General features: G+C 38.2%; 1 protein-coding gene across 1 annotated transcript in view; it reads left to right on the forward strand.

Moving 5' to 3' along the window:
- LOC138043946 (programmed cell death protein 4-like) overlaps positions 1-10,000 on the forward strand; it is a 29,092-nt gene that overhangs the window by 456 nt on the left and 18,636 nt on the right. The window contains exons 1-8 of the mRNA XM_068890479.1: positions 1-25; positions 2,662-2,774; positions 5,461-5,538; positions 6,051-6,086; positions 8,056-8,097; positions 8,852-8,890; positions 9,814-9,892; positions 9,979-10,000. The exon at positions 1-25 is cut by the window's left edge and continues 456 nt beyond it; the exon at positions 9,979-10,000 is cut by the window's right edge and continues 40 nt beyond it. Coding sequence (XP_068746580.1) covers positions 1-25; positions 2,662-2,774; positions 5,461-5,538; positions 6,051-6,086; positions 8,056-8,097; positions 8,852-8,890; positions 9,814-9,892; positions 9,979-10,000 — 434 coding nt within the window. The remainder of the gene's footprint in view (positions 26-2,661; positions 2,775-5,460; positions 5,539-6,050; positions 6,087-8,055; positions 8,098-8,851; positions 8,891-9,813; positions 9,893-9,978) is intronic.

Raw genomic sequence — 10,000 nt, forward strand, 5'->3', positions numbered from 1 at the left:
GGACTACGTGGTTTGCCGAAGAAAGGTAATTAACGCTTTCGTCTACAATCAGTCCTTCAATATTTGCCTTAAACATCATCTGCACCATTCCGTTCTTATGTCCTATATTTTTCTAGCGCATGCCTTTAGCTTTTAACTGCATTTGGGATCATTCGATAACCAAGTTGTCGTACGTTGCAAAACACGTCTTCGAGTTCATGAATATTGCATTTCGTGCGGTTGATCCCAATAGTGACCACGGGGCCAACAGTACAGTCATTTCACAGTCGGCAAAACGCGAAGTTTGTTCAGTTGACCATTAAAACTCTCCACTGGTAGTGTTTTGAATACTGGAAGCTGAAAAGTGTTGCATATAAGTGCATTTGAGGTTGCAGAAGTTAAGCTTACATAATTGGAGTTGATGCAAATTAGCTTAAAATTGTACAACAAACCCGTACTTGTACAATATTGCTTCTTTATTATGAGCTTTTTATTATGCAAGTGTTAGGTGTTTGAACAGAAGCTTTCAAATGACCTACGTCAAATTGAGCTCATGCAAAGTGCTTTTTCTTTCGATATTTTGCTTTCAGACTTCGGATACATTCAAGTCCATCTTTTGAACTCATGCGGACTAACTAGATTGAAGTTTATTAGTGTGTGAGGATTGTGTTATAAGGCCCTTTTAAAAAGAAGCCTACCACATGCATTTTGCTTTGCGGAGGAAACGAGCAACTTTCTTTGAAGGTCAAGGTGTTCCGTTACAAGTCAATTTTCATTGTGTACACAGTGTTCATTTCGCGCGATGGAAAATATTCGTCCCTGGTGAAAATTCTCGGCGAAGGCCAATCAATATGCTTAATTATGTCGTCTTTTCTCCCGATTTTTTAACAGACTTTTGCCAAAGAGAAAACTAAGGTCAACAAAGATTGTGCGGTAACGTTGCTTAATGTTTTGCTGCACATCTGACATGGATGCGACTTCCTAGTTCACCTCGTGACGTCCTTTCCTCTTTTTTACATTTATTTCTTTTACAACGTTTACGCGAGTTTTTTTAGACTTTTACTACCAGAATCCCAGCATAATCATAGTAATAATAATCAAGTGAAGCTTTGATCCTCGCAGTTGTGAACGCAATTTTTTGCAATTGCGTAAAAAAGCCTGAAAAATTCAGGACTTCAATGGGGATTGAACCCATGACCTCGCGATACCAGTGCGACGCTCTAACTAACTGAGCTATGAAGACACTGACGTTGGGAGCATTGTGGTCATTTGTGGGTTCTAATGTTCCCGTGAGGAATGACTCAGCGATGAAATGATATATTGAAATGATATATGAAATGGATCATGTATGAACTGTGGGAACATTGGAACCCACAAATGACCAGCTCCCAACATCAGCGGTTTCATAGCTCAGTTGGTTAGAGCGATGCACAGGGTATATTTTCTATAGAAGGTAAATGTTTACAAACAAATTTCAATTTGTTTTTCCCCATGAATATTCATTCTGCAGCAACCATCACCCGTAACATTGACTGGGCTCAGCCGTAACAGGTGTTACGGGTTACAGCCCATTACAGTTATATGGTCCCGTCAATCCGCATTCCATTCAGACTTGGTTTTTGGCAAGCCAACTAAATTGGCAAGGGCAAAGCAAGAGCACAGCACTAGAAACGCTGTGTCCTACTATTTGTGTTTGGTATTTTAAATGTCCCACAGTCATTAGATGGGACTTACGCCTTACAGTGACCTTAAAGAGAAGACTATGGTAACCTTTCTTGTAGCTAAGGACAACCTTTCATGCAATTATTCCTGTAAATTCACCGAGCACAGGTGGCTTAGTTTGTTGTGCATCTGCTGCCATTCGGGAGGTCATGAGTTCAACTCTGGCCAGACCAACACTCATATGGGAGGAGAAAATGCTGCCTTTGTAATTACACTGGCACATGGTTAGACTTTCAAGTCCTCTTCACATAAGGACTATAAACCATAGGCCCCATTTCACAACCTTTCCTGTTAATCAACACTGGGACATTAAAGCACTCAGTCACAATGTTTGTGAAGAATAGGGGGGAGAAGCCCAGTGTTGTGGTCTGTCCTCTTTTCACATACATGTGTGGGTTGGGTGGTTAGGTGAGATCAAATATGGACTGATAGACTGGCTGCCAGAGCTGCCTTAACAAGCTGGTGTCCAATCTCATATTAGGGAAAGAATTATTGTAAACCGTCTTGAGACTTTGTGATATGTGCAGTATATAATACAATTTATGGTCACCCCCTGGAGAGGGATATGTGAAGTGGAATTGGAATCAAATTACACCGTTACCTGTCTGGCATTCAGCAAATTTGAATAAAAAACCCATAGTATCTGTGGATTCTACTATCTACAGATTCTATAGACTAGAAAATTGAAGTAACTAAGTGACAAAATAGGAGATTTGTGTGTTATTTTGTTTCAAGACTTGTGCAATGGTGCCTCATTGAAAACTCTATTTTATGTGTTCTGAGATCCTTGCCTGAACACTCAAGTTGTTGCTTTTCAGGATCATCTGGCAAGGAGAACTTGGTTTCTGTAAACTCTCAGCTTTGCCTTGAGTTTTCAAATGACCTCAGACCAATTCTTACTGTAATCATCACTAGTATTCTTTGATACATGTAACTTTGCTGTTTGTTATGTTTCAACAGGTGGAGCAGGAGGGAAGGGTACTTGGGGAGCCATTGGTGAATATTTAAGTGAAGAAGATCTTAAGGTCACAGATCAGCATGATCCAAACTATGAATCTGAGGAAGATGAAGATGTAAGTGTCTAATAAAATGTCCTTGTGAAAACGATTTTTAGACAGTTTTTATTTTACTCCAAAGTGCAACTGGAACTCAGTGACTGATCCAGACCAAGAGCTAAAATCTTCTGCTCTTTCATGGTTTTTGGTGAGACCTTTTGAAAAGGGCTTTTCTTTTAACATCCAAACATTAGGTGGGGCCCATGCCCAGCCTGTCCTCTTGATCTGCCACTGGAACTGAAACTAGAACTGGAGAGAGTTGCTGAAACATTGTAAATTAAAAGACTTTTTCATTGGACATTGTTGGAGACAAAAAGATTAGTTGATTAGATAAAAGCATAGAAAGGAGTCACACTAGCCAAAACGCATTTTGATCAACTGTGATATGACACTGGGATCAGGGTTTTTAAGAACCGAAGAAACTCATTGCAGATACTGAGAGCATTGAACTTAAAGGGAACCTCCCCTCTTGCTACGGAAGAACTTTAAACCAAAGGCAACAATGTTTCGCAACAAATTTGTTCAAAATTTGTTGTAAAAAAGTGTGTATATCAGGACATCTGAATTTTAAAATCGCTTATTTTCACTTTCAAATTTCGCCGGTTCCACCATATTGAATAATTGTGATGTGTTACGGTTGCCCTATTGTTCCAACACAAAGAGCTTTTGTCTAATAACAATAGGGCAACCGTAACATGTCACATTAATTATTATTCAATATAACGGCGCCTGCGAAATTTGAAAACAAAAACAAGGGATTCTAAAACTTACCATATTTACCCGTGTATAAGTCGACCTTCTATGGCCTCAAAAGAAGCTCCAAAAATCGCCCTCGACTTATACACGGGTCAAAGATTTTGAGCCAAGTTCCAGCTAAGTACTTTATTCAAAATTAACATAATAATGTTGTCTTGGGCATAACACGTGAACGCAGTGGACAAAGCCACAAAAGACTTCCAAAATGAATGTAAGCAATTCCAGTTGAAATGAAAAAGGATTTGTCCAAATCTAAATGTTGAAGATACTCACAAGCACAAATATGAAATAGACACTGGAAATTTTCGTTTTCCAAAGGCGGAAAGCTCTGAAAGGCATTTCTGTTTCTTCAAACAAATGCGATCGTTCAACGGCTTAGTAACTTGGTGCAATGCCTCGTGTTGCGTGAAAATGCTGTTTGGTAATGATTGTTTTTTATTCTTTATACAAACCTGGCTGATTTAAATGCTTTTGCAAACTTCGTATTGTTTGAAGGGGTAGTTTCTAAAGAAACTGTGGTGCTGCGTCGGTGGGGAAGTAGTATACAAAAATTTGGTTTTATCAACGGAGTTGATAATGTAAATTGGCCACCGTACAGAGATTCTAAAAGCTGACGTTTCGAGCGTTAGCCCTTCGTCAGAGCGAATCCGAAGGGACGAAGGGCTAACGCTCGAAACGTCAGCTTTTAGAATCTCTGTACGGTGACCAATTTACATTATCAACTCCGTTGATAAAACCAAATTTTTGTATTCGTATTGTTTGGTTTATGAGTTTTGTTTTGTTTTGTTTGTCATGTGAGAAATTATAAGTCAAGGACCAATTAAACCTTGCACATTTTCGCATCGTTCGCAAGTTATTTTCAAAGATTGACTCCTGCTTCTGTGATGTTGTGCTTATCCTCTAAAGCCCTTTATCATTGAACAATGAAACAGGTTAGTTTGAGGTTTACATGTTCGATTTTCTGAGAACTTTTTCGAGACTCAAGGACAAAATGCCCGCATATACAACAACTGCTGAACCACAAAACTATTAAGCGCTTGAGGCCCTGATTTTTTTGTGTATCCACAAATCCATAAATCAACGAATAAAAGATTAGTGTCCCAGTAACATTGAACAAACAAATTAAGAAATTGCCTTTTTTGCCATCAAAAATGGGGGGTCGACTTATACACGGGATCGACTTATACATGGGTAAATACGGTATTTGTTTTGGATACAAAGGCTTAAATTAGACAGATTTGACTGTAAAGGTTATTTCCTGTGATTTAAAGTTACTTTTTTGTAGAAGTGGAGGTTCCCTTTAAGTTGCTGGGGTTTGAGTTTCCTTGAAATAAGTCTTAAAATCAAAGTACATAACATTTTCTCTTCTTAAAATGTGTAAGGATCGGTTGTTATGCTGATCACTATACGGTTAGCAATAATAATTGCAATTGGGGAAATTACCTCTTACCGGTACTAACTCTTTATTGAGAGTCCCCGTTGGCATAATATACAGATTTAGTCAAGCTGAAAAACAGAGCTCCCGTGTTATTTATTCTTACAATAAGTTAACCTGGCTTCAGCCTGCTATCCAATGGAAAACCAGTAACCAAAAATTGACCTCAGTGAGCTTTAAACTTGAACCTGCAATAAATGTTTGTGTGATACTGGTCAGCGGATACCTTGTTTTGACAGGTATCAATTAACCATAACATGGATGTCCAGTATCAAAGATGTTCCCACCAAAAAAATGCAGGTGGCACCACAGAGTTTCACAATGGCATACATGCAGGGGTGGACAAACGGTGACCAAAACCAAATTTTATCGCACAGATGGAGTACTATATTTTCTTACCCATGGTGCTCAGTGTGCATGCCTCACGGAACTCTGCTATTAATAAGAATAAGAATGTTAATTTGTGTCTTGGTATGACACTTATGGTTTGACTAACTTATAATGCTTTGTTAGGAACCCTTTACCATGGAAGTGGTTGAGCCAGAGCTGACTGAAGAGGAGTTTAGCAAGAATGTCACTCCTATTGTGCAGGTAGGACTTGCAGGAAATGGTTCTTTGTTTTTAATTTCATCCTCTGTTTCCAAAGAAACTGAGACACTGCATCTTTAGGGGAAGTGTATTGTGTTGTTAAGAAATATCTAGATCAGATAGCAGGGGTCCAGACTCATTTTTCTTGTTAATGCCAAAAAAGTCCCAAGCTGACTAGACCAGAAGTAATTATATTATAATTATTATATTACATACTGTACAATTAAAATTATCTGAAAAAACATCAAAGTTTTTAAGTGCCACTGAGACCATAAAATCAATTCTTATTTTTCTTTGGGTTTCAAAACTGTGTTAACTAAACACTAAGTGACCATAGTTGTAATTTTGCCAGTCAGGTATTAAAGCAAACACACTTTCAAAATCTGAAGAAAATAAGAAGTGATTTTTTTTTATCACAGGGGCACTTTGAAATAATTATGTGAAGTTTTACATATTATTATAAAATCAAGGCAAGGTTGTCCGCAACTATTTTTGCATTTATTGCATTTCTACAGGAGTACTTTGAGCATGGCGAAACTGATGATGTGGCGGTGAGTTTATCATGATGCTAGATATGATTGTTTTTGTACCATACAAGTCTCTAAACACTGTAACTTCAGAACTGCATGTGCATAACGTTTCAATTCTTATCAGGGTGAAAATCATGGGTAATAAGAATATAGTAGAGGTGTAAAATTACATTAGTATAAAAATGTTTAAAATGGGAAAAAAAGAAATAACCAATAACATGTGACAAAGAAAATGTTAAAAATGTGTCATGAAAGACATGGAACATTTCAGCTAGATTTCAGGTGAATGTTAATATAACCTGCGATCAGGCTCTATTTTAGTTTCGCGTGGTACGTGGAGTTGGCGAAACGAAAAATAGAGCCTGACCAAATTCCTCTTCGAAATTCCTTCCGCCTACTTTTTTTGATTGATTGACATGTCCTTCATCGGCCAATCAAATTTACTTCCATTACACCAATACACATGTGGATGGCAGACTCACGCTATTTTGTTTTGACCAGAGTTAATTACCGTGGGAGGAATATTATAAACGAATTCGAAAGTTACCGTTGGCTTTAATTTGAGAAAAACACATTTAAAGCATGGGGAATGTTTTCGACGACTATATTGTGGCAAAGGCCGGTGAATATATGCAATCTTTTAAGCTTGACATCTTTTAAGATAACCTAGCATTTTGTCGTTGGACGGTTTGGAAATACATTATTCCTTTAACGTGTTTGCCTTTGAAGGTTTCTTTGGTGATTTTTTCGGGTAATATCTTCAGTTGCAGTGTATTTCTAGAATTGCGCGCAGTAAAATCATGATAAGTTTGGCTGTTAATTTTTTGATGGAGTACGAACAGTAAGATGGACTCGCAAAGTTTCTTTTATTGTTGTACAATTGATCTCTCTGGAAACATGCCATTTTAGTTTCTGGAGTGCGAGTTTTAAGTTAAATCAACTGGAAATATTATGAAGTGTGCAAACAAACCGTGTCATGTACAGTAAAAAACATAAAGCCGTTTGATACACAGATATTCAAAACATGCATTCGTGTAACTTGCAATTTTATCAGCATCTTCTCCTGTTGATATATATGTCCCCTGTCTCATCCAGGAAACCAATATGCATCGGCTTTCATTGCCATTTGAAAGAACCAGCTATTTAGCTTTCAAAACATCAGGGAAGTTTGTGCCAAAGTACTTTCAACCGATGGCCACAGAGCTCGACAACGGAATCGTTAATTTCACTCGTTCCAGAGATTCAAACCCGATTCTGGACAAGTTATGATATCTCCATTTATACAAATAAAATCAAGTTGCACCGTCCACGGCATTGTAAGAACAAAAGGGAGCAAATTTTTTCGTACACTTATGGAGGATTAGTCTCGAGGACTTCGCGCAATCACGATGGCATTTTCACTTCCGGCGTTTCAACAGCCAATCAGATCACGAGTTTGGTCGGCCAAAATTTGGCCGACTGTCCGGAATTCTTGAGAGACTTTTGGTCAGGCCCAATTTTAGCGAGCGACGACATAAGAGAACATATGGGCGAAGCTAAAAATGGGCCTGATTGCAGGTTAATGATAATAATTTGACCAAAACATGTCAAAATTAAGCAATTTTGGTGCTGCACTTTTTAATAAAGCTAAAATTCTTTGATCCGTGGGAATCAAGCCATGTTTTTTGCAGAGGTGCTTGCCAATGGAAGAAGGTGGATGTTTGTGTTCCTTGACACGCTGATGTAGGTTACTTCGTGTGTAGCCAACATAACCTGCGTTGCTCAAGTCACATTCAAATATTTGATAAGCAATAGATTGTTGGCTAACAACAGCTGGTTTTGCTTCACAAGGTCTGCACCTCAATGGGTCCTGGGTGTATTTTCATGTATTTGTTCAGATAGTTTTCACTACCTCAACTTAGCGTCACTAATATTTCATTAATGGTTCTTAATGATTCATGTGTGAAGATTGTAATTTAAAAGTCTTTTTTTTTCTTCTGATAATCAACAGATGTCACTTTCTGAACTCAACATTTCTTCAAGCAAATATAAGGTCAGTGCTCTTGCAGGATATACTCTTTGATTAATTTGCAAAGTGAAATAATCAGCTTGTTTGTAACTTAGGGATCGAGTCACTTATCATCTGCAGGAAAGTCCCAGGTTAAACATGATACTTTTTTTAACATAAAGGGATGGTGATTAGAATTGCTAGAGCACACTTGCCAAGAACCTTGAAGCAGTTATAATTAAATGGTTAATTAATTATCATTATTTGAGGTTTGGACCAGGTTTCGAGTCACCCTTAGTCAACTTCCAACATTAACAGTTTAAATGCTTCAGAACAGAAATACAGGAAAACTTGTGGTGGCTATTAACAACTATTCACTGAAGTGGAGGTGGCTAGTGGTGGATATTTTAATAATACCAAGCCACAAATTTTAGTACATGTATATACTGAAACAATGAGATAATAATAGCACAAAAAGATGATTTTCACTCATTTATTCCTGTAACGATTACAATATTTTCTGGCGCAAATCCAGCGAGAGTTGCTCGGAGGTGAATAGCAAAGGGTATTCAGAGTTTGAGTTAGCCAATCACAGCCTGGTGCCTTCAATGCCCGATATTCCATCAGATTATCACATTAGTTTTGATTTTCTGTATACTGTTGGAACTATAGTGCTGAAAGGGACTCTGGCAAGGTTGAAGTTTGGTTTGTGATTCTTTCTGTGTCCTGACTATTGGAAATATTAGAAAATGTATAAAAACTACCGGTAATTAAAAGTGTTTTGTTTCCTGGAATCTAGGTTCCAGCAATAGCCATCAGTCTTGCTTTGGAGAAGAAGGTAATATAATAATTATTACTAACGCAACGATCAAATTAAAGAGCAATGTTTTGTGCAGATTACATGTCATGGGGAGCAGTGTTGGCTCAGTGGTGAGAGCACTTGCCTTCCACTGCTGGCTTCGGAGATCAATTCCCAGGCCAGAGGCCGTGTGTGTGTGTGTGTGTGTGTTGAGTTCATTGCGTCTCAATTCTGCTATGAGAGGCTACTTTCCTGGTATTTTCGTATTAGCCCTGATATATTGTGTATCCATTGTAGTCTACCCTTGAGGTAGAGCACTTAACCAGTGGGTTATATCCTCATGACTTAAAGCCATTCATCCTTAAAGTGGTCACCATTGACAAGTAAAATTGTCAGACATTAGAGTAAAATCTGTAAGTGTCACTCTCAGAGGAAGCAGTGCGGCTTAGTGGTTAGGACGCTTGCCTTGAGGTCTGGAGTTCCCGGCTTCAAGACTCGTTCTGGCCACTTGTCGAATTTTTTCCTGGTAAGATTTCCCTGGTTCAACTACTCAGCCGCACTTGCAAATAGCCAACTGGTTTTCCTCCAGACAGATGGGGTTCTTAACAGTTGTTGTTGTGTTCTGAATGTTTTGTTGATTGTATTTCATTGGCCCAGAAAAGCCCCAATCCTGGGGAGTTGTCAATTGAGTATTGAAAGAGTTCATAAAGTGATTGTTATAAGTTAACCCCTTGCTTCCTGAAATACCCCTCCCCCTCCCCCCTCCAATTGATGAGTAAAATCTATTAAGTCTCACTCCCAGGAGTCAATGGGTTAAAATTCAATGACCAAACCAGCAGATGAATAATACTTTTTATTGTTGCGCTTAAATGTAGACTAATATTGTTTAGTATGGACTCGTTGTAATTTATAAAAGATTTAGGAAGGAATATTTCTCGTCAACCTTATCTTCTGCTTGCTAGGCAACTCAGAGAGAGATGGCATCAATTTTGATCTCGGATCTCTATGGCAAACACCTTAGCCAACATGATATTGCAAAAGGTAAGGTTGTTAAGATTAAGATGGGGGAAGTTTACAGTTTATTACAATTAATTATTTTTTCAATGTGAAAATCATTCCCTTTACAGGATTCCAGCAGCTATTAGATGA

The sequence above is a fragment of the Montipora capricornis genome, chromosome 3 (genome assembly GCF_036669925.1).
Source record: "Montipora capricornis isolate CH-2021 chromosome 3, ASM3666992v2, whole genome shotgun sequence".
NCBI lineage: Eukaryota > Metazoa > Cnidaria > Anthozoa > Scleractinia > Acroporidae > Montipora > Montipora capricornis.